A 24,542-nucleotide genomic window follows, 5' to 3' on the forward strand; every position below is an offset into this window, starting at 1 on the left:
TGTTATAGTACTCATACGTAGGCATAATAGTACCAATTTTTCTGTACAGACAGAATCCACCACATCAGATTTGTGAGCATACACAAGCGATATGAAGGCTAAAATACCACAATCCCCAAAATGTTTAGCTGCTACAGTTGACACACTTTCAGAACAGACGTGCCTGTGTAAACAAGCAATGCGACTCAGAGACACATCTTAACTAAGTGAAGATTAAAATAAGTTTCAAATCCATTTTTAACAGAAGTTCAAGAATGATGAAAACAACTTTGCAATACTCTCCCTTCACATAACAATTGTGCATCAACAAAGGGCAACTCAACAAGCAGCACATGACTCACAAGCTGAAAGCCTAAGAGTAGAGTGCAGGCTCAAACCCTCTGCTACAGATGAAAGCAAAGTCCTGCAGAACTGTACATCTTTATGAGGAAGGTTTCAGCGGCTCTAGTGCTCTTTGCAAGGTGTTTACACAGATGGGGTTTTTACAAGGGGGCAATTCAGGCAGATAACTCCTGTGCTGTCTGACGTGGAATGAAAAGGTCACGGTCACAGTTCACACCTGTGTTGCTGTGCCAGGAATAAGAAGCTCTTATCCTTCTTTTCAAACCAGCTGGAGGTGAACCTCATGTCAATTTAGGTCATTGCAGGAGTCAACCATCTTCCGGCAACTATGATTTAAAAAATAAATAAAAAATAACATAGAAAGGCTCCAAAATGCAAGATAATTATTTATTCGAAGAGAAAAGCAGGGAAAATAAAAACGTGGTGTTCTTTTTGAACAATACAGGGTCTCTCTGGGTCAGGCAGAAATCAGTTTGGGTCTTTAATAGTATTGTTCTTTTTACGAATAGAAGCTTCCAACTTCGGACATGAAATGCGCTAAAAAAAAATTAAAACTAAATAAATAAACTCTCACACTACTGCTGATGTAAACGTGTACTAGCGTAGGATTTGCTTAGATGCAGAAAGGTCACAACAGGAAGAGACAATTGATTTTTCCATTGAAATAGTTGGTACAATTTATGAAAAATGTTCCAGTTTGACAGAAACGTCAATTCTTAAAGCAGAAGCATGGTTTGACAAGCCACACTATTTATTTTTGTGTGAGAAAATGTTTCTTTACACCTACTTCCTCTACAGAAACCACTGTTGTTTGATCCTCTGAATCATTCATGAAAATAGTAGGTGGAATAATTTCCCCACTTCACTGTGATGACTTATCGTCCACACAACTCCAAAACCTGCCACTCAGAAAAGCATCATAATGAATTTTACTCCTGTGTTACGAGTAAAGTGTCACGGTTCTCAACGATGAGTCATGTTGGATTAAAAAAGAAAAAAAAAAGGATTCATTCTTTGTTGTCGTCAATTTGTGTCCCACAGAATCGACATATCGCCATCAGGCCAACATTGACGATGAGGTTGTCACCATGGAGATTCTGGACACTGCAGGGCAGGTGAGAATTATAACAAACTAATTAGAAGTCAGTAGGGTTTTTTTTTTTTTTTTTTTTCCATTATGGAGGTGAACATAAAAAAAAAAATATATATACAGTAACAGAACACAGAGACAGTAAATCATGTTGCCCTTCCTGCTTTTCTTGAACATATCTGACACTTATTTCGGACACTTGTTGGAAGAATTGTGGATGAGGAGGAGACAGAGCAGCACTTTAAAATGCTCATTTCCTGCAGTCTGACAGAGGCATGGCCATGAGGGAGAGCTTGTGCAAGTCCTCAGGCCAGAGATAAATATGCTGCAGTGCTGCGTAGGTGTTCTGCTGGCTGTTTATTTTCCCTGCGACACCTCAGCCAAACCATCTCTCTCTCATTACATTGTAGTCTTTTTTCAGCTGGCATGGGGATGAGGTCTGTTTCCAGACATGTCTCCTGATAGTTTCAAACCATTGTGTTCCCTCCAGAGATTTGTGGAGCTGGAGCTTTTTTTCAATAGCTCATTAATTAGAGGTTGAAAAGCTGGTCAGACAGAAATGTCTTCTGCAGGACTGTGATATTTCTTTTTTTTTGTTTTGTTTTAAATGTCCACCAATAACAGAGATCAAAATCTGTGTCTCCCTACAGACACTGTATGTGCCACACACACACACAAACACACACACACTAAATCTTCTTGCAGCCAGACAGGCTGTATCTGCACATGCCTGAAAGGTCCTGGTTCTTGGAGGACTACAGAATTCAGTTTCTGGCTTCAGCAAATGTCAGATATACTGCATGTAAAAGGAAACTTTTTGTTACAAACATGAACATAACTGAAAATCTAAACGGTGTTAAGCAGGCATAAATAAAGTTCAGTCCTTCAACTTTAGAGCTTATGTGTCCGTAGTCTCTCGATCAGTGAACCATTGAAATGGCTCTTTAGTGTCACGCAACTAAATATCATAACATTGTTTACATTGGAGCCAAAATGGTGGTCAGTCTCACAGTTGTTTTTCGTTCCAAAGACTAAAAAAACGGGGATTTATCTGTGCAATTTCATTACATTTAGGCACTAAATAAAGATGGTCAGCACAATAATTTCAGAACAATAGCAGCTGTTTCACACTAGACTCCAATCTCCTTTGTGAAAGTCAAGTGTTGTGTGAACCACCCTTCACCCTGCCCCCTAACCAATCACTGTGCTCAGGTGAAGCCCTATTTCTGATAGTTGGGGGTGTAGAGCACATTTATTTACATGCTATATCTGAGTGGATGATTGTTTTCTGTGCACCAGCCCCAGAGATGGGTTTTTACAAGGCATTTTACGTAACATAACATGGAAAACTGAGGTAAAGTAGTAGCCTAAATAATCATGAATTGAGACCCTGACAATCAGCTTTTGTTTAAAATCCATTCATGCTGGGCAGTAAACTCACTGTCTGCTTCAGTCTCTCTAGAAACAAAGAGGCTTCGGGAAATCCGTTTTTCCCCTTAACTCATCATTGTCCCCGTCTCACACAGCAGGTTGCACTAAGTGACTAGACTGGGTTGCCATTGACAATGAATGGCAGCTGACACATGCCAAGATTTATGTCGCCTGTAAAGTGAATGCACAATATTATAACTAGCAGCCAGTTAACTTAGCTTTAAAACTGGAAATATTTTTGTTTCCAGCAGTTGGCTTTACCAACTGAGCTACAGCCTGTCCTGCTTACACTTAACTCGTAGCTTTAGAGTTACAGAATTCTTTTCTCCATCTTGATCTCAGGAGGACAGCCAGCAAAAGGAGGGTCACATGCGTTGGGGTGATGGATTTGTCATTGTGTATGACATCACAGACCGAGGAAGCTTTGAGGAGGTAGCACCGCTCCGGAGTCTCCTGGAGGAGGTGAAGAGGCCGAAGAACGTCCCTCTGGTCCTGGTGGGCAACAAGTCGGACCTGGACCACGTCAGGCAGGTTGGCACAGAGGAGGGCGAGCGGCTGGCAGCTGAAATGGCGTGTGCCTTCTATGAATGTTCAGCATGCGCCGATGAGGGTGGCATGGTGGCAGAGGCTTTCCACGAGCTGTGTCGCGAGGTGAGGAGGCGCAAGGCCGTGCAGGGCAAGGCCAGACGTCGCAGCTCCACTACACATGTAAAACAGGCCATCAACAAGATGCTGACCAAGATCAGCAGCTAGGGAAAAAAAGCCCTACTGATCAGATGACAAGAACAAATACATCTAAAGATGTTTTCATGTCAGTGTTTCAAAAAATTATTGGCTTTGTAACGGATGAAGTATGACAGATGTGCAATGTGTTACTTATTTTACTTGCTCATTTTCCATCACAAAGATCCTCTCTCACTCACATCGTACAGGTTAACGATGCCACAACAGGTGACTTCTTGTCCAAATATTTGAGCTCATTAGATCAAAATTATACAGGATGATGAGATACGAAGCCTTTTATGATTACAGTGATGAATTATTAATAGGGTGAGGTCCTCAGCTTTTTCTTTTAGTCTCTTTAAATTAGCACATAAGCCAGAGGGCACTCTGACAATTATGCAGGCAATCTGTGTTACTTAGCATGCAAAGAATAAAAGCATTTGTAATGAGAAGACTTCTAGCTTGAACTGTATATTTGTCTGTAGGGGGGATATTGCAATGTGCTTTGGTCCGTGTGTGTCAAACTGTCCTGTCAGTAAAAGAAAGGGAAAAAAATAAACGATACCTGCTATTAGGTAAAGGAAGATCCTGCCCTGATATCAACCACTTATCAATACCAATCCGTTAAACAAACGTGTCCTGCTGTGGGGTGTGACTACCTGTGTCTGTTCAGAAGTTCACATCTCAAAAGGAACCAAAGTGCAGGTTCAGAACATGTCGAGGCTCCTGGCTGGACATTTTTACTGTCTCTCTGAAATCTACAAAGAGAATGTGTCACCGTCCATTCCATCACGTCACATTCCAGGGACGTTCCTCATGGCTGTAATGTTTATACTGTAAACTACAGTTTGTATGATATGTTTCTTTTGCCTTAAGCACTTCTGTGTCTTAAGTATGTGTATAGAAGTCAAAGGCGTCAGTACAGGAGGACATACTGTAAATGCTGAAATGTATTATGTCTCTCTGTCATGCATGTTAGCAGTCTCTGATCAAACCAACCAGCTGTGCACTTGTAATTAAAAACTGACATATCCCAAACTTCATTAACATCATTTTTTAATGCTTACTATGCTGAGTCAGCTGCTTTTTACCTCTGACCAAAATGTAACCACACCCAACAGTGATGTGTGATGGCACACCCAGAATACACACTACGGAATGACAGGTAAACTACCAGGGGTTAGGGGGCCATACCTCACTCTTTGAATATGATTGACACAGCTTGCTGTATGAAGGGATCCCCAACTAGTGAACAAACATTTAAAGGATTGAAAAAATGTAACTGTATGTGGAGTAATGACCACCTATGCTCTCAAAACTGATTTATATGACAAATATCGATGGTACAATTGTTACTTTGTTCTTCATTTAATAGTTCCTTGCAATAAGGAAGTCGGGACAAGTGTGCATTCAGTGGCAAATGCTGCTGCAGCTCATAGTTTCCTCTTTCACATATTTCCAGACCATGAAAGTGGGGAAAGCTAAAATAAGGGTTACCCACTTCTGACTGTGTTAAATAAGGAAAGCTCCCACTAAATACACAATGTTACTTCAAATAGACTGCTGACTCAGGAAAAAGACACAAAAACACAACAAATGGCTTAATCCAGTTTGGATGAAGCAGAAAGGAGTGGCTCAGCTATCTGGCAGATTATAAAACCCAAAGGTCCCAGAAATAAGTAGGAAAAGAGCCAAAGGGCTCCTCCTCATCCTGACCAGCTGGAGACTTTAGGACAAACCCAGGTTTTCCCATTACTGCAGTAAAAAAAAAACATAAAAAAACGTATTTTCTTTGGAGCCAGTCTTGCTGTGTCAAGTAAACTAAACATCAGTGAATTGCTGTATGGTGAGATTGTTGCATTTTTATTTCTGACACTCAGCAGGATTGTGGGCAGGGCCATCTGCTCTCATCACCCTCCGACAGTTCTGAATGCCACCAGAGCTTTGACCTTCCTCTGTAGCGGCCAGAGGGTCATTCTCCAGGTTTGATGCCCCAGGTGGCCAAAAGTCTTTTAGCAGTGGCCGAGAGAACACACAGACACGCACTAACACACCTACTTTACTCTACAGCATTAGTGCAAATATCCAGACAGATATTATTTTGAGCAATATCTAATGATTTTTGGTGGATGCTTTAAATAAATGAAAATTGAAATTATAGAGCCACAACATTAGTTGTATGAGTCAGTTTGCAGTCGTCATTCTGTCTGGCTGAAGAGGATTATGAAGCTCCAGAAGGGAGGCAGCTGACAGCACAACTGGTGTGTGTATCTATGACCAAATTCCTGTCATACTAAGATGCTCTGAAGTAGGGTTTGAGGTACTGAGGATCAGGGAAGGGGAGGTGAGGGGGAAGCGCTGGGGATTGTTCCTCATACAGAGGGTTTTAGTTTCTGGGTGGATGTGAGGCAGCCGTTGTACAGCACGAAGATGTGTGACTGCAACTATATGGGAATTGTCATCAGTTCGTTACAGAGCAGCTCAGGGGGCCGTCAGAGAGCCAATGAGGGAGCAAACTGGTAAAACAGATGAAGAAAAATAACACTTTTCCAGGGCGTGTGTGCAAGTGAAACTTCACTGCAGAAATATTGCCATCTTGGCTGCCATTTCGGTCTATGCATCACCATGAGCATCACCACGCTGCGGGCTATACACTCCAGAACAAACACGGAGATAGTGGATGTATAAACTACTTTGGTGTCTGCATATACACATGGAGACATCTTGACACGTTTGTGGACAGTCTGTGTGGTCATTCGTCTTTCGGAGTGAAAAGTGTGGTCTAGTGTTTTGTTTTTATGTCACAAATATCTACTGCCTGGCTGAAATATTTTCCTAGGGTGAAACCAATGTTTAATTCCACACACACACACACACACCCACACACACACACCAGGGGAGGAGAGCATAGCAGGGTGGCATAGTCAGTAGAAATCTTGTAAAGTAGTCTAAAGTTGTTTTTTCCAACCCTGTTTGGGACCGTCTCATCCGCTCTGTGGGGGACAGCCCCAGATGGTTTCCACAGAAAAGCAGGAAAGTGGGTGTTTCCCCCGCTGTTCATTAGAGGTGAAAGTCACACAGTCAGTCTTAATCCCTGAAGTTTTTCTCTAATAAAACCCGAACCTGGTGTTGAGTTTACAAATAAAGCCAAGGTGAGGAGAGGTCATGTCATGCAGGAACGTAATGACCAGCTGTGACCTGGATGCCATCTTTTGGTCCAGCCCACCCACTCTGGTCCCATTTTACACTTCTTTCTGGCATATCTCATACTGTATCATATTACATTACATTCATGATGTTACTACAATAAGTGAGTGAGCACTGTGACTGATAAAGGCTGCTCAGCGCCTGTTTAACTGACTTAATGTGATACAAAGGGGATGTGTTTGGCTTCCTCCTCACTGCTGCTTTCTTTTAAAGTCCGTCTTTTGTTCCCTAATCTCTGCTGAAGCCTGCTCTCCCGTTTTCACACATGGTCTGAACATGGTGGAAACACTTGACTCCTTCTCGGAATAATCTTCCCCATCAAGGGCTCACGGGAAATTATGTTTGTTGTTAAAAGGCAGCTAAGAACACAAGTGAGTCAGACAACATCCTGTCTTCGAAATGTCAACGTGGTTTTATTCATTCTGTAACAAAAGTCATTCAGCCTCAAAAGAATACTCTCATTTAGAAGCGACTACAATGCAAAGTAATTAAAGCAAACACAGAAAGCAACCGCACGACAATGTGCAACATCAACAGGCCCCCTGCCCTGCTGTCCCCTCCCTAACCACTGCTGATGACCTGGATTAGGTGTATTCAGACAGTCAGTCATCTCCCATTTGGTGGACAATGTGCAGGGCAGTGCACTTAAAAACCAGAGTTGAGTCCTACAGTTACAGGTACCTCTGTGCTGCAAACCCTCTACTCCAGTCTCATCACAGCCTTTGGACATTACCACGTGATGCATCATTAGCAGATTAGCTCAGTGTCCAAGTGTCTTTCTAAGCACTATGGGAACTTCTCATCTATGCTAAGTTCAGTCTTGAACTTGGAAACACTTCTAATAAAGATCACGTGACGCGTTCGAATGCTCCAGAACAGCTACAAATGAAATAAGATTACTTTGATAAAGGATTGTGCTCCGCTGGAGGGAAAAAATTCAGAAAACGCTCCCGGAAAGCACGTAACTCTCTCTGCACATGCTGCTAACATCTCTGGAGGGAAACAAATGTCTCAAGAGTGAAAATAATTCCCATATCCATGCAGAGGGTGATATCCCCATACATCCTGTTTAGATATGCAATCATGGGGAAAATGAGCTCTGCAGTGATTTCAGCACACTCACATAAATATTCATGAGACAGCATTGTGACTGACAGATGAGACGACTCGGATAGAAATTCAGCAAAGTGATAATGTTGACACACAAGTAAAAACCTCAAAAACTCCAAAGAGATTTTTTTAATTTTCACGTGCACTGTACGATTATTGTTTATGAATTTATTTGGAAGAAGACATGCTCTCAAGACCCTCATGATGAAGTTTTCCACTATAAAGCACAAGAGGACAATAAAAACCCAGAAAGGAGAACATTGAAGTTAGACATAGCAGAGGAAATGAAAGGCCCACACAGAGGGGTAACGTTCCCTCTATAAACAGCCTGACTCTCCAAGGCTCTTCTCGCCTCTTTAGCTCAATCTCCTACAAACAACACATGCTTCTTCCTTGAGTGGGCTGGCGATACACTGACAAGCTGTTTAGGTTGAACTTGAAGAGTTTTTTTCTAAAGTGCTACAAACTACATCCGCTTTAGAGGAGAAAAACCATCATCCCCTTAAGTTCAATGTCTTTTAAATAGAGAATCCAGTAGGTGGGAATGGTTGTCTGTCTGTGTATGTCTCTGTGTTGGCCCGGAGCTAGACTGGCGATATGTCCAGGCGAGATGTACCCCACCACGATCCTGAACAGGATAAGCACTTACAGATAACGAATGAAGGGATCTTACAGGGGGTGATGCTGATGAAGCCATCTTCTGAGGCATGTGTCAGTTATATGTTACCTTCATATCTTTTTGTTTGTTTGGCTAAAAAGCCCTTTAATGGAAATGGAGCAAAGAAAAGGCACCACTGACCTAACAATTACGGCAGAGACAAAACACAGACTCCAAACAAACATTTGAAACTGCATATCATCCGCTTCGCATTCTCTATTATTTCTGCTTGATTAACAATTTTTGGAGCGTTCCCAACATTTGTAATATGACAACCTGGATCTCTTTCCCGAGTCGGGGGAATGTAGCAGTTAGCAGAGGAGCACAGGGGAATGGAGCATATTGCACCTTTGTATTTGTTATGTTTTGTCCAAAAGTGGCAAACAGCGTACACAACCTTTAAAAAAAAGGACAAAATAGACTCACCAAATGTCCAGGCATAGAAACCCAGTCGTGGAACAGGACCAAAATCCGAAAAAACAAATCAGGGGTCAAAAACAGGCGAGCAGACAGGCAAAACATTGTAACAGGTGGCAAGACACAGTCCACAGAAAACAAATGATGAGTTGGAGGAAATGGGCTGGAACTGAACATATAGCCAGAGCTGATCAGTCAATTGGAAACAATCAGGTGGCTGTGGGAGTCAGCACTGGTAATTAGAGCAGGAAGGTCAGGTCTGCAGGTGGAAGTCATGGGTGACAGGGAGTTCAGAGAAAGTCCGAGGACATCCGATGGCTGGGGGGGGGGATGACAGCCCCAGGCCTGAGGGCATGAGTGAGAGTGGGTACCAGCAGCTCAGAGCATCGTGGCAGGAACTGTGATGAGTGTCACAGTTAAGTGTCTGGTAGACATAATAAAACTGCGCTATTATTCACAATTTTTCATACCTTTGCCAGCAGCAGGATCCAACACATTGTTCCTGAGAGCAACATCTCAACTGTCATGGGCACAAAATCTGATTCTTTATGGGTCACCAGAGGATGATTGACTTACTGGCTCTGAAAATTTTCAATAAGCTTTTTACTGCCTATTACTAAAGACAATTAACTTTCTCTTTAGTAAAACAGAGAACGAACCCATGAAGGATCGAAATATGAAATGACTCATATTTATAAATAAAAATGGTCCAATATGAGGATTGGATAGGATTTGTCGGCCAAACACACCGACATGACAGCAGAAGCGATACGATGAACTGTGGAAACCAAAGTAGAGGATTTCCATCTCTTAGTTTCTCTATCTGTTCGTGCTCTATGAAGCATTGCAGTTGCTATGACAACCAAGGCCTGTCGTTGTTTTAAAGATACTCACTATGGTGACCAAGGCGTCGTTGTATACTAGGCAGGTCTGGGAGCAGGGAAAGGCTTTCTTACACATGCCAACACACACTCACAAGTGTGACACTACAGCACACTTACAGGTACACAGACAAATACCAACCCACAAGTCTGTGCCCCCTCAGGGCCTGATACACATTAAGTGAGCTAAAGAGAATCACGGCTAAATATAGAGGTGCCACTCCACTTTGAAAATCAGTCCTTCTTTTCCTGTGGGTTGTACAGATGCACACAAAAGTGCACCTGCAATATGGAGATGAATCATCAGCTTCAGCAACAAAATATGATTCATAGTCACGTTAGGGGAACTACAGTGTTGAAAGCCAAGGCTGATAGTCTGGTACCAACTTTGTTCCTGAAGTTCCTGAAGTACAGTTCACGTGATTGTATGGGTTTTTGTGATTACCAACAAGCCTTAGGCTGCAACCTTACACCTACTGTACAACCTGATAACAGCAGTTTCAGTGTTTCTCAGAAAAGTACAACCTTGAGAGAGATCTTGTGTTTTAATGTTCCCCTTGTTTCTTATTGCTAAGCAACACCTTCTTGCATCATCGCTGGTCACATATTCCAGTCCAACTCTGATACAGCTGAGCTGAAGCTGCACTAATCCATTTCTTAGTCAGTGGGAGGTGAAGAACATCCTGACACATTGTTCTCTTTTAAAGATGTGTAAATGGCTACTGTGTCAGCACACAGCTGCCTGTTTGACACGGAGCTACATTTAGATTAATTCAGACATTTTTCTGTGTGTGTTGCTTCACACTAACAAATGTCAAATTACTAATAAGTGGTTTGAGCTCCTCCAACTCCTGAGACACATATCTGAGCTTTTCTGCTCCATGAAAGTTCATTTCAGTCATATGACGTAGCACCACTCTCCAGTGAGTCACTTTTGGAAAGAAGTAGCTATTAAAGCCATTATGAAAATAATGAAAAGAAAGCACAAAAGTGAGACTCCGTCCATTCTCGGAAACTAATGAAATACAAATAGAGTCAGTGAATGCACAGTTATTGTATCAGGTATCGCAAATGTTTTTGACCTTGTAGTGTTATGTGTCTTGCGCCCACCGAGTGATGTTTTTAGGATGATATTTTAGAACAGGTCCTACCTCCATTGTTTTAATTTTTTTTATTATATTTTGCCTTCCAGTTCCTCCAGTTGCCATGTTTTTATAATTATATTACCTTATAAATATAGTTATTAAAAAGCAAACTAACTCAATGAATGTTTGACTTTCTTCACCAGCTGTCCGCTAAGCTTGTTGTGCATATACTTGGTTTATCTGAGTTTTAAGGTTATTTGAGTGAAAGCAGGTTGACGAGAGCAGTGAGCCTGAAGCAAACCTGTAAAGTTGTGGATTATAAAGCCAAAACGATGAGCTGAAATATGCCAAAACACTCCAAAAAGAATCCTTTAGTTCCCTTGTTTATGCATCCATTACCTCCAACTTGCCAGGCAGAGCAGATAGAATTTGTCAGCATTCACTTACTCTCATTAAACCGAAATGTGTGTAGACAAATGAGAATGGGCAGGTTTTGTTTGGGAGGGCAGTGCCCCCTACTGATTAAATCTCTGCACTGGTTACAACATTTTATTAATTCCTTTTTAGAGAACATGTTTATGGAAATAAGGTTACGGACATTGACTACCATGATCTGTTTGTTCCTGACAGGCGTGGTGGCTGTAGGCAGGCAGAGACCTGTGGCAGATGAGAGATTTGACATTCCACCTTAAGAATGCAAGAAATCCGACTGGCAGCAGATTGCGATCAGGCTGCCAGTAGTCTGGTATGCACCACTGTATAAGACTGCGGAACAAATGTGAAGCACAAACTGTGAGCAAGTGGACGACCGAAGGTTGACGGGAAATACTGAAGCTGAATTATTGCAGGACGAGAGTTTCTTCACTTTTCAATTAAACTCACACATAGAGTAGAAGGTGAATTATTGGTGAACATCGTAGTAAGTTGCATAAAAGTCAAACAAGCAGAAAACAGCGTCAGATGCTTATAAATATATACAGGGGGGTCTATAGTTTAAAGTTTCTCATGCTGATCTGTACACGCTGTGGTGTTTTAATCTTAATAAAACAGTCTTTTATAAAACCTATCACCACATTATTTTCTTAGTGAGATTCCCTCAGGATGAACAACAAATAGTTCCATGAGAAAAGAAGCCAACACAAGGGAGGAGCTTTAATTTACTGACTTGTTTGGAGAATTCAGATTAACTATTGTAGCTTGAATGTCACAAGTCTACAAAATATCATTATATTGTTCTGTGTTAGGTTTGTTACTGTATAAGTATATAATAAAAATAAAGGGCAGATGAATGCAGATACTTTCTGTCTTAGTACTGTTGACCTATTGTGGGGTTTTTGCATGTAGGCTGATTCAATACTGGTTTAATAAATGGTTACTGTAAGCGCTCTTTATTTACCAGTAGTGAGATGCTGCTGAATTAGTGCAGGAATAACAATTCACACATTCACACATGTGCAGAGACTAAAATACTGGCACATCACTTGAGGTTTACATGTATTCTCACTTATAACCCACTGTCTGCATAATCTTATTAACCATGAAACTAATACAGTTTTTATTCTGTTTTTTATTTAACACAATTTTTTAATTATCCTGACATTTTAGGTCAGTTCTGACGTTTTCTCAATGTTTTCACACTTTTTTTTAATTGAATAAAGTATAGACATATTTTCTGTCATCGATAACCATGTGGGCAACGACAAAATCAGTTTGTTTTGTCAATGACCATCTAAATGCTGTTTGAGCTTTTAAATTTCACTTTCTATTATTCTATTATTATTATTATTATTATTATTACCACATCTATCTTTAAAGTTATTAATATTAATGTTATCTTTATAGCTTTTTCTTGACCCCAAGTGGTCCAGAAAAAAGAAATTCTATACAAATATTCACTACCTTCAAACAAGGCATAATGCATTAGTAATTCCCAGGTACTTTTCTTCTACTCCATTGTGAAAACAACATTCTCAGTCTGACTGGCACATCCAGACATGAATACCCAAGTGATGATGTCTTTGTTTAAGAACCAATAGTGTGCACTGACATATTTATGTTTGAATGTGTTTTATGTTATCTCTGTAAAATTAGACTTTTACACAATTCACTTGAAAGCTTAATGTGAAGTGGGCAGCAAATGAAAGGCAGTGATGGAGTCCAGCAGTTTTCCCTCTCTTAAGCCTTGTGTTGCTATCGGCTTTTACCACCCTGAGCTTCATGCCAAGAGGAATAAAATACGGTAGTAATCCAAGGTGGAGGGATTTGGGGATTATCACTACCTTTTCTGAAAATTACATTTTTTTTTTAAGCTTGACTTTTTCGTAAAGCAGGTCTAACTTGTCCATAAATGGAAAAAAAAACATTCAAACCCCGTCATGTGGAGCTCTGTGGATGACTGATAGAAACGGGAATGCAGAGCCAAAGGTATAATAAAAGTTGTTACTTTTAATAACAGAAATCTTGTTTTTCAGACAAGAGAACTAAAGTACAGAAAACTAAATAATCTTAATACTAATAAATTACAGAAACACATGAGATGCATCACACTTCTCACAAATAAGCAGCCAGACATTAAGATCACATAACGACCACATTTACACACCTGAGGCACACAAGAGGGGTTGGTTTTCATGCCACATTTACACCAAAATACAGAATGTCAATACACTTAAAATACCATACAATACCACCCACCATTCAGCAGAGATTGGAAAGGACACAATAGACTGAAAATTCAGCAAATTAACCTGTGCAATGACATTAGTTCTCTCATTTACAAATGACACATTTAAAATGGACTTTATTTCCTTGCAGTATTAGCTGTATTTATTTGCAAGTCTCTGTGGCTGCATAATCAATTCTGTGTTAGGCTATGCATCAGTTTGACACGCACTCGACCTGACTAAATCATAACCAGAAAAATAAGGTACAAATAAGTTAACAATACATAGCAAAGTATTGCATTTTGTCAAATTAAATCATGCAAAAAACAAAAAGATGAAAGGAATTATAAAAAATATAAATAAAAAATGGAAATAAGAAGCAACTGTGCACACTGAAAAACAATATCAACTTAGCATCTGTGGAATCAACAACAAGGTTTTAGGTGAGGAAGACCAAGTGGAGCCAGGGCTGTGACCAGCGGAGAATCAAGTACATCACTTTTCGAGTCTTACGATCTTCATAGTGGAAAAAAGATTCCTAAATGCTTAGTAAATGCATTTACCAAAATGATGGGCTCTGCGCCCTCTCAACTGACCTCCCTGTCTGTGCACGTACCCATCAGCTGCAGTGTACACCAAGGGTAAAAGTCATAGACACTTTAACCGTTTTTCACCACTTGGGCAGTGAAATATTAAAGGTACGCTGAGTGCTATTATTGTATTTGACATAAAATCCTTACGAGACAAGACAAATATTTGCTAGAAATGAAGGAGACACCATTAGGTTCTGCATGTATTGTACTTATACGTTGTGTTTTTTCCCCGGCAATGCAAAGAAATACAAAAATATTAACGTCTTCCATCTACCTCATGTTGATGTAACAGATACTACATTGTTGTTTTTCTGCTTATCATGTATCGTACTAATCCACACGAGTTGAGGGAGCAATTTTCCCTTTCCTTTTTTGCACCAACCTACTTTTAGTTCTGCTCTAAAATGCTGCTCATTTCACAAAGTCTTTTCCAGTACTACCAGTCTACAGTTTTTTGCAGAGCCCTGCTGAACCTGAGGTAGTTACTAGTAAACTTTGCAGCTCAGATCAATTTGCGTCAAATAAAAAAAAATTATACATATATATTTTTATATGTAATAAGCAGTGGAGTAAGAGAAACTAAAAAAATTAACATTGGTGAAAAATTAAAAATATCCGTTTATTTATTTGGTCAGTCTGATATACGTATGGCATCAACTAGATCCTAAACTGCATCTTAGACTTAAAGTGCAATAAAACTGAGACACGTGGCGTAAGTAAAAAAACTATTGATAAAGTAACAGGTTAGGCCAACCGCTTGTCCTGAAAAAGGATATACTGTAGTAATTAAACTGTGTGATATGATTTCTCCTGATTTTAATTCAAGAGTAAAAGTAGTTAGTGCTGTTTGTCGTTGTATGGCAGGGCAGGCCAGTTGTTAAAGTTATTGGACACAGTGATCAGCGTTAGTGGGTCAGTTTATCAGTGACGTCACAGCCATTATTGCGTGGTACATCCTGATGATTTGCTTAGCGCTTGTCGCACCGCAGTATAACATACTAAGCGGCAAAATAATGGGAACCACATTTCAGGGGGTCTCACAACGTAATGCTATTTTGGTCCGTTTGGACACAGTACCAAGGGGGGTGAAATGCAAACAAATGTGCTCAATGACAAGACACCACATCACATTAAAGGATAATGCGATGATTTTCAGTATTTGTGTTATTGTCAGAAAATCGCACAAGAGTAAAACCATCAGTGAATTGCATTTACAGTACTGTAATATTAGTCAAACAGATCCATGAGCTTATTTGTGTGTGCCATAAAGCTCTGTTGTTGTTAAAAACTATTAAAATGGTTTTGGATGCTTTTACAATTCAAATACTGGACATTGCACCACTTCTTCCTCATGGACTGTCACACTGTAGTCCCAGAAGTTGTTTGTACCCTCCTATACATCCCAGTAAACCATCAGTTGAAATAGCACTGCCACCTGCAGAGGCAGGTGTCTTTCTGAATTGCAAATTTTGTGGCATCATACTAATGAAATGGCAGATACCACTGTTTACTATAGAGCCAACATGGCAGCCAGCTTCATACTTGTTTTTTGCTCTAAAACCAAAGTAGTTTGGTTAGGGTTAAGCACGAAAACATCAGGGTTAGGTTAAGGTTGGGCAAAGCGCAAAATGAATTGTCAGGGTTTGTAAATAACTGCCTTAAAAATTAGTTAATGTCACATGTCTGCTGCAAAAACAATATCTGTCTTACACTGAACTCTTGTGTCCTGTGTGAAAGTCCTGTATTTTGGGACCTATCCACAACACCAACGAGCCTCTTGGGAAACTTTGTAGATCTACAGCCTCTAGGTGTCACTAAACAGAAATCCGTATCCCCTGTTCATTTTTGGCAGCAGGTACAAATGCGATACTCTTTTGCATTTCACACAAAGTCAGCCTAGTCTTTTTAAGACCTTCCTCACCCTAAGTCCACACTGTTCTGGTTAGAGGGTTTGTGAATCTTGCTAGACTCTCTACTTCAAGGCACATAGACCAAAACAGAGATCAGTTTATGGACTGATGACATCTCTGCGTAGGATTCTCAAAAAAAGCTTTGGGAAAATCCAGAGAAAGTCTCTGGTAGGCACCGGAAAGCCTTGGGAAAGTCTTGAAGTCAAATTTTGGCCTTGTTTAATATGTTCAACCATCATCACGGTAATACAAAAAATATGGCCTTAGCATAATATGGCCTCTTTGAGAAAACATCAGTGAGCCGCACTGGATGACTGGCTGAACTCATAGTTGCATTTATGAGGAACAAACACCACCCATCCAGCAGAGTCACTCACCGATTTGATTTTATTGGAGCTATATGGCACAGACGAATAAACTGAAATCAAATTCTGGTTTTTGTGTTTGACTGCAGATCAGAGGCATAAATACGAGTTTTCGCATATCTAAATAGGAAAACAGGACAACTTCACTGGCACAAAGTTGAGCAGGCTGACTAAATATTTCAAAACTGTACTCCACTTGTTAAATTGAAATGCATAGTGCTACAGTAGCAGAAAAGCTGCATATTTGCAGGGCTGGGCCATTTTTTTCCAAAATTTCTTCCAGAAGTGGAATTATCCTACAATGGTTTATGTGTGACATGAGCTGCAAATGTTGGCTTTTATGGCTGATAAGCCTCCTGCTTGAGTGGGCTTCTTATTATATAGATTACATTACTTCATCACAGTACAACTGCAAGAAGAATATTGTACATTGTTTTGTGGTTTGGTCCAAACATTTCAACCTAAGGTTACATTAGCAGCTTGTACGGTTTTAAATATAGGGTTACACTCTATGACCTGTGATGATGGGCAGAAATGGGACATATTTCCAGGAATATGCAGCTTTAACCCAAGTAATTTAGCAAGATATTGTGTATACACAATTTTTGAAAATGTCAATGTCAACTGGTTAATTTAACATCTTTATTAAACGTACTGTTACTGTAATAATAACAATGTCAAATTAACCACTGTGCAAATATATTCACTGTACTATACCATCCAAAACTAGTAAGTGTGATTGATGGAGTAACTAAGTAACTAGCCAGTAGTTAATTGATTAAATAAGAGAAACTGTTAGTACAAGTAGAACAATCCTAATCATTGCTTATTAAGTTGGTTATGAGTAGTATACTGTGTATTTTGTCACGCTTATATATGCTGAGCTTTTTGTAGCACAGTGAACAATGTTGTTTTGTTTTCTTCATGTTTACTGCATGCGAAATAGGAAGGCAAAGCCACCAAAAAAGCTTGGTAAAAAATAAATGCTTCTTTTAAAGTTTTATGCTTCATAGTTAAAAAAAACAAAAAAAAAAACAAAAACAAAAACAAAAAAAAAACATTAAACTTATTGTACCACATAGATATTGCAGAAATGGGCCGTTCTTTTTGTGGTTGTATAATTATTATTCAGAGTGGCAAATTTAGATCTTTACCCACACATGCCACTATAAACCATTACAGCATCATGGATCTGAATGTACTTCACCTTAAACTTTACAATCATGACAGGTCCATTTCAACTGCTGTGTACTGCTCATAGCTTTCCCCGTGTCATATCTGCGCAGACACTGTCAGTATTTTTATTTATTCTTTGCACAAGTGCTTCAACATCACTTGGGAGGGGAAAATATGAATGTTTATAGTATAGCATCTTAGTTTGTAGCACAAGAAATTATCAAATAGATAATCAGATTGTGATTGAGCTCTGCACTATTGATTACAAGAAATTACTGATACCTTAAATTTGTTTTACAACCCCAATTCAGAAACAAGTTGGGACGGTGTGTAAAATTTAAATAAAAACATAATGCAAAGATTAGCAAATCTCATCAACCCATATTTTATTAAAAACAGAACAAGATATTTGATGTTGAAACTGAGACTTTGTACCATTTCATTGAAAATATGAGCTCATTTTGAATTTGATCGCAGCAACATACCTCAAAAAAGTTGGAAAAGGGGCAACAAAAGGCTGGAAAAGTAGTTGCTGCAAATAAAAAAACAAATGGAGGAGCATTTGATAACTAATTATTTGGCAACAGGTCAGTAACATGACTGGGTATAAAAGGAGCATTTCAGAGAGGCAGAGCCTCAAATGTAAAAATGAGCAGAGATTCACTAATCTGTGACAAACTGCATTGAAAAAATATGGAACAATCTCAGAAAAATGTTCCTCAGCATAAAATTGCGATGACTGAATTCTTTTTGGAAACCATGGACGCCGTGTCCTGCGGACTAAAGAGGAGAGGGACCATCCAGCTTGTTATCAGCGGACAGTTCAAAAGCCTGTATCTCTAATGGTGTGGGGGTTCATTAGTGCCCATGGTGTGGGAAGCTTACACATCTGGTAAGACACCATCAATGCTGAAAAACATCTGGCAACAAAGGCCCAGCACTGTTGAGCAGCTAGAATCCTGCATCAGACAAGAATAGGACAACATTCCTCTCCTAAAACTCCAGCAACTGGCCTCCTCACTTCCCAAAGGTTTACAGAAAGCTGATAAAAGAGGCTGGGAATCTACACAATAAGAAAAATCACCCTGTTCCAATATTTTCCATGAAATGGTAAAAAGTCTCAGTTTCGGCATCTGATATGTTGTTTATGTTCTGTTGTGAATAAAATATGGGTTGATGAGATTTGCAAATCATTGCATTCTGTTTTTATTTAACTTACACATCGTCCCAAATTCTTTGGAATTGGGGTTGTACTTTTGTAGCATGCCATAAGCTTTAGCAACCAATTCCATCAAATAAATTAATATTTACATACAGTAGATTTGAATGGCTCTTTGTCCATTTTTTAATCCTTACATATAAATGATACACAGAAATTTAAAGTTTTTACTTTAATCTTTATACTTGCATTGTTGTGTATCTTTCAGAAAAATACCAATTTGACTCTCTGTGCACTTGAACTTCCATAAAAGGATGATTGCTCGAAGAGAACATCTACATTGGCTGCTGTCTCTGCAGATATAACTTAAACACCATGTGACCGAAAACTGAAGAAAAAGGTGATAAATGATTTGCAACACCAGCTGACATTGATAGCATGTGATGCTATGCAAGCAAACCTTTTCTTTCTCTGCAGACACTAAAAGTTGAGAATATTAATCCTGAATGTACTAAATCCCCAACAAAAAAATAACTTATAGTTTCGCACATCCACAAGAAGCACGAAACATCAAGAAAATGAATAACTGCAGGGGAAGATCAGAGGTGGAAGACATTGGCTATAAGCCAGTACAGCATTTGGACCTCATAATATTCCCAAGCTCAAAAGTTGGTTTGCTGATTGTTTTTCTTGTCCCAGTGAAGGGGTCGGGGGGGTGGGGTTATATTTTATTAAAAAGCACTTTGGTAATGTTAGGCCAAGGTAGAATCACTACGTAAGCCAATATGTATCTACAGCACACGGATGTCTGAGAAATGTTGCTGCTGGCAAGATACTGTAAAGATCGCTGGTGACCCGTGAGGATTCATTATGTTTCTCATGAGCTCACTGGAACAGTTAACTCAGATAAGAATATTGCCATAGACATCTGCAAACAGTTTGGAAGCTGTGTCAATTAAAATTATGAAAATTCATTTAAGTCAAACAATAAATACAATTTTAACAGATAATTGACAGATTTACTTGTTGGACAAACATAAAGCAGAAAAACGACTATATACCGAGCAGTACGAGCTAGATTATGTTTATCTACTGTAGTTATTTACCACTAGAAAGGCCACACTGCCATCAGCTGACTGCTGGTGGGACTTCTAGGAGTCACTCAAAGGTCTTATTGATGCTGTTCAACTTTGCTTCAACCAAAACACCAAATTACAGTTACTCTAAATAATTATGTCCGTAAATTGTGGGTGTGAGGAGATAACTGGTGTAAACTGATGCTTTGTCTTCATATATTCTTTGCTGGTTTGAACAGCAAAGAAAAAAGGCAAATCATCTCCCTAAGATGCAAATGTTCAGTCAGCACCTTGATGGTCTTTATCTATAAAACCACCAAAGCCCTGTTGGCCTTTGTAGTGATAAATGTATTTTTGATCTCGGAACAGCAGGTTGCACCAGGTGTTAAAGTACACAACATGGAGAAGGAAAGAGAAGGACACGGGAAGCTGAGGTTCAGAGGACAAAGGATTCCCCGCAACAGATTTTTTTCTTTTAACCTGATGACTGACAGAAGAGGAAGCTTCTGAGGAGGCTTTTAGTCAGTGAAGAGGCTGGCAAAGGACTGCCGGAGGCTGCGAATGGTCTCAGCTTTGGCCTCGTCGTCGGTCAGGTTTCCTCGTAACGTCTCTGTGAAGGTGTTGGTCAGTGACTGGGATTTGCTGTGCAGTACAGAGAAAAGTAGTTTAGTTTATTACATTGGTACTGAACATTAGACGAAAGTTCAAAGGTCATATGCGATAAACAGCATTCCTTCTGAGTATAACTTTTACTTTAACATTACTTTACCTAAACCAGAGTTTTTATGTTTGTGCAATTAAAAGGAAATTTAAATCTCCCCACCCAGCAGCAGAAGAAAACTCTATAGTGTTTTATATACAGACAGATCCATTCACTGTTTGATGAGGTCACTGAACAATAAGAAAAACAATAGATGCATTCAAGGTGAGGTTCTTCCTAATTGACTAGTAAAATGTTTATGATAATAATTACTAGTGGTGTCATATTGATGCTGTATCAGCTGGACTCCTTTATAGACTCACTTCAGTTGTGGCGACTGTTTCTGAGCTCCGGGTGCAGAGGAGGCAGGGATAGGACCGGGCTGGAAGGCCTGACTGGGAGAGGTGGTGGCCGATCGAGCTCTTTGAGGAGAACCCTGGGCTGACTGGGATGGAGAGGCGGAACCAGAGCGATGCCCTCCTGCAGCATGTACACACACAGACACACACACAGTATACAATATTACGTTTTACCACAACACAATACTGCAACTCAAACACTTGTAGTAATAAAGAGTGTTTCCTACCTCGTCTGGGCTGTGAAGTCTGTGGACAGAGGGGTACAAAGAAATAGAAAGCAAGACATACTGAAAGTTACACTGGAAATAGATGATGTAGTTAATACTTATAGTATATACCGATATAATACATTTATACATAAGAAACAAAACGTCTGCACTGGAATAAAAACTCTGGATCTGTATCAGTGTTTTATTATGTTTTGTGTTCCTTGCACGGGGGAACTGGGGCGCGGGAGGTAGAGTGATCCTCCACCAATCCCGCAGTTGTTGGTTTGATCCTCGGCTCCCCAACATAGTTGCTACAGGCCAACTGCATAGCAGCCCACCCATATGCGAGTGTGTGTGTGTGATTGTGAGTGTGAATGGGTGAATGAGAAGCAGCGTAAAGCACTTTGAGTACCAATAGATAGAAAAGCGCTCTATAAGTGCCGACCACTTACCACTAACACTGTTGTATGATTTTATTTTTATTGAAGCAGAGTCTCAAAGAGAACATTTATAACCCCGGGGAGGATGTTGCTTTTTTATGAGGCTTCACACACCCTCAGCACCACAATTTGTTTTGTACACTCACGTATTATAGTACTGTCATTGTAGTTTTGGTAATCTGTAAGCTGCAGTTGCAGTAGTAGTGATGGCAATATGCCATTGTGATGGATGTAGCAATCCTATGATAAAAACACCAGGAAGAAGGAATCTGAGGAGAATATGAGATGCTTGAGGAAACCAAGGGCTGTAAGAAGAGTTAGATGTGGAAGATGTGGAAAGTGAAGAATCAAGTGATCCCTGTGGTAATCAGAGCATTGGGGCTGTAACCCCCAAACTGTGAGAGATCTCTGTTCAGAGGAGTACAGTCCTAGGATCAGCTGGCCAACACTCACCGGGAGCAGAATTGATTATGAATTAATGAATAATACTAATGGTTCCAGTAGTAACTAACTGTAGATTTAACTGACTATATGTAAAGGTGCTGTGTCTAATAGTGAAGCAACACTGTACCTTGACAAAGGAAGGCTGAGTTGTGGAAACTCCCAACAGCACATGAGCCATCTTGTTGATGACGAGCTCTGTGATCAGCTGCTTATCTTCCTCCACATGCTCACCAATCAGAGGCATAGAGCTGTCCATCACCTACACAGACAACAAAGAACAGCCGGTTAGCCTCCTGTCTGTCTCTTTAAGCTTCATGTCCACATCTACTGAGTTACAATCATTCAGGTATATTTCTCATATCCATTTTTTATTTAGTTGATTTTTACATATCAATACATTTATAGAAACTGTTCCTGAATTGCTAAATTGCTCTCAGGTGCCGACTATCACTAATCAACAGGAATGTGCGAAGCGTTGGATCAACCAGTGATCAACCATCTCTCAAAAGTAGCTCAGAGGAGCATCTCACAAACCTGCAGTTTGTGTGTGAATTCTGTCAAATCTTTTGGATTTTCCACATACAGTGGTGTGAAACTTTGCACTGCTGACACTGATATATGCCGTAGACAAAAACTGCAGCTTTCTGTATCTCATCACTGTCCTCAGAATAATTTTTTCTTAGCTCTTCCTTAGCTTTCATCAATAGCAATAGTTTACATCAAAAAGTGCTGTTATATTGACAACATGACTAAGCTCTTTATTAAACTGCGATAAGAAAACCTGTCTTTCTAATGGCATTACTGATACGAATATTTACTTTTGCGAGATAAACGAAGGATTTCGAGCAGGTCAGAAGAGGCTTTTGCAGGCCATCCATTGAGTTCTGCTGTTTGTCCAACATGTTTAGAGAAATTGTAAGGCTGATATCTGACATGTACCAAACCCACTGAGAACAACTGTGATTCTGAATTTTCTATCCTCTAGATGGCAGTATTCTCTATCTTATCATGAAGAGTAGGTTGTTCATACCCGAAAAAATGCCAATAATAATGGACTCAGTGGTATTTTGCCAGCAATGATGAGTCATGTTTAATCACACATACAACAATGCTCCCCAGTTTGCCATTGTTGACTTCAGACTATATAAGTTATATAACACTGTGCTGTGGCCTGAGCAACACACTCCTTCCTAAGCGCAATCGTACTCCTCAGGAAGTCACTTATCCTGGATCTGTCCTTCAACAGAGCTGCAGTAAGTACTGCAGGGTATTTTTGCATTTTTCCGTTATATTTGAGTGAATATGTTTTTTAAATAGCATTTTTTTAATGCCCCCCCTCCTCCTTTTTTTTTATTTCTCAAAAAAGGAACCAAAATGAGAAATTCCGCTGAGCGGTAGATAAAATGTGACTCCATTTGTAAATATTATGTTGCCCCTGGCATGACTTGGTGGGGCACAGACCACATCCACTGCCACACACAAACACACACACACACACACACACACACAGAAAAAAAAAACTTTCCCACCATATGAGCTCACATGCACATACACGTGTGCTGCTGAACTACAGAGCTCTTGGGGTTCAGAGACCCACCGCCCTCCTCCTTGAAGAGGAAAACAAGCAGGAGCAGAGAAGTGTGGCTGGTTTGGATGCAGATGCCCAGTATGGTGCATGACGCCGCTGTACCGCGCCCCAGCCACAGACTGTAAACACAGTGCTGGGCATGCATACTTGTACAAGTGCTGATCCTCTTGTACACAGTGTACACCAAGCAGAACCCAATTATGTGCTGTTGAGAGTGTGCAGGTTTCCTGTACCACTGGAGACACACTGGAGAAGCTAATTTAGTTAACAGATTTCCTATTTTCTGTAGCTTAAATTGTCTTTGTTAGTGGTAGCTAAATTAAATGATGTAAACTTTATCTGTCTCCCTAGGTGGAGATTAAATCTGAGCTGGTGTGGATCGCTACATAGAAATAATTAATATTTGACACAATCGAGTAAAGCTCTTAAAAAAACTCAACAAAAACTGTAGCTGAAAGGGTTCTTTAGGGTTGGTTCACTTCATTCCCAACATTTTTTTTTTCACTATCCACAGCTCTGCCTTATAGTTTGAAGTGATACACTGTCTACTTTTTACCTCCAGGAACTCAGGTTTCCTCCCACAGTACAAACACATGCATGTCAGTGTAATTGGTTACTTCAAATGGCCTATAGGTGTGAATGGCTATCTGTCTGTGTGTCTCTCTGTGTTGGCCCTGAGATAGACTTGTGACCTGTCCAGGGTAGACCCCACCTCTCCCCCAATAGCAGCTGGGATAGGCTCCAGCCCCCCTGTGACCCTAAACAGAATAAGCGGTTATAGATGGATTTGTTGTTAAAAATTGTGAAAACTGACTCTCACAAGTTCCAAGAATAAAGTAAACGACATTGTAAACTCATTGTAAACTTCGGCTCAGCAAATGGGCAGTTAAGCTCAGCCATTTAAATCATTTAAAAG

General features: G+C 40.0%; 2 protein-coding genes across 3 annotated transcripts in view; one reads left to right on the top strand and one right to left on the bottom strand.

Annotated features, from left to right (window-relative positions):
* Positions 1-4,624, top strand: part of rerg (RAS-like, estrogen-regulated, growth inhibitor) — a 34,465-nt gene extending 29,841 nt beyond the window's left edge. For both annotated transcript variants that reach the window (XM_067490989.1, XM_067490988.1), the window contains 2 exons: positions 1,384-1,457; positions 3,206-4,624. In XM_067490989.1, the coding sequence (XP_067347090.1) occupies positions 1,384-1,457; positions 3,206-3,616 (485 nt within the window). In that variant the 3' untranslated portion in view covers positions 3,617-4,624. The remainder of the gene's footprint in view (positions 1-1,383; positions 1,458-3,205) is intronic.
* An 8,745-nt stretch (positions 4,625-13,369) lies between these two features.
* The window catches only part of LOC137106529 (synapsin-3-like), a 92,081-nt gene continuing 80,908 nt past the window's right edge, over positions 13,370-24,542 (bottom strand). The window contains exons 11-14 of the mRNA XM_067489955.1: positions 22,166-22,297; positions 21,173-21,191; positions 20,910-21,066; positions 13,370-20,528 (exon numbers count right to left, since the gene is read on the bottom strand). Of these exons, the coding sequence (XP_067346056.1) occupies positions 20,405-20,528; positions 20,910-21,066; positions 21,173-21,191; positions 22,166-22,297 (432 nt within the window). The 3' untranslated portion in view covers positions 13,370-20,404. The remainder of the gene's footprint in view (positions 20,529-20,909; positions 21,067-21,172; positions 21,192-22,165; positions 22,298-24,542) is intronic.

Source organism: Channa argus, chromosome 21 (genome assembly GCF_033026475.1).
Source record: "Channa argus isolate prfri chromosome 21, Channa argus male v1.0, whole genome shotgun sequence".
Lineage (NCBI taxonomy): Eukaryota > Metazoa > Chordata > Actinopteri > Anabantiformes > Channidae > Channa > Channa argus.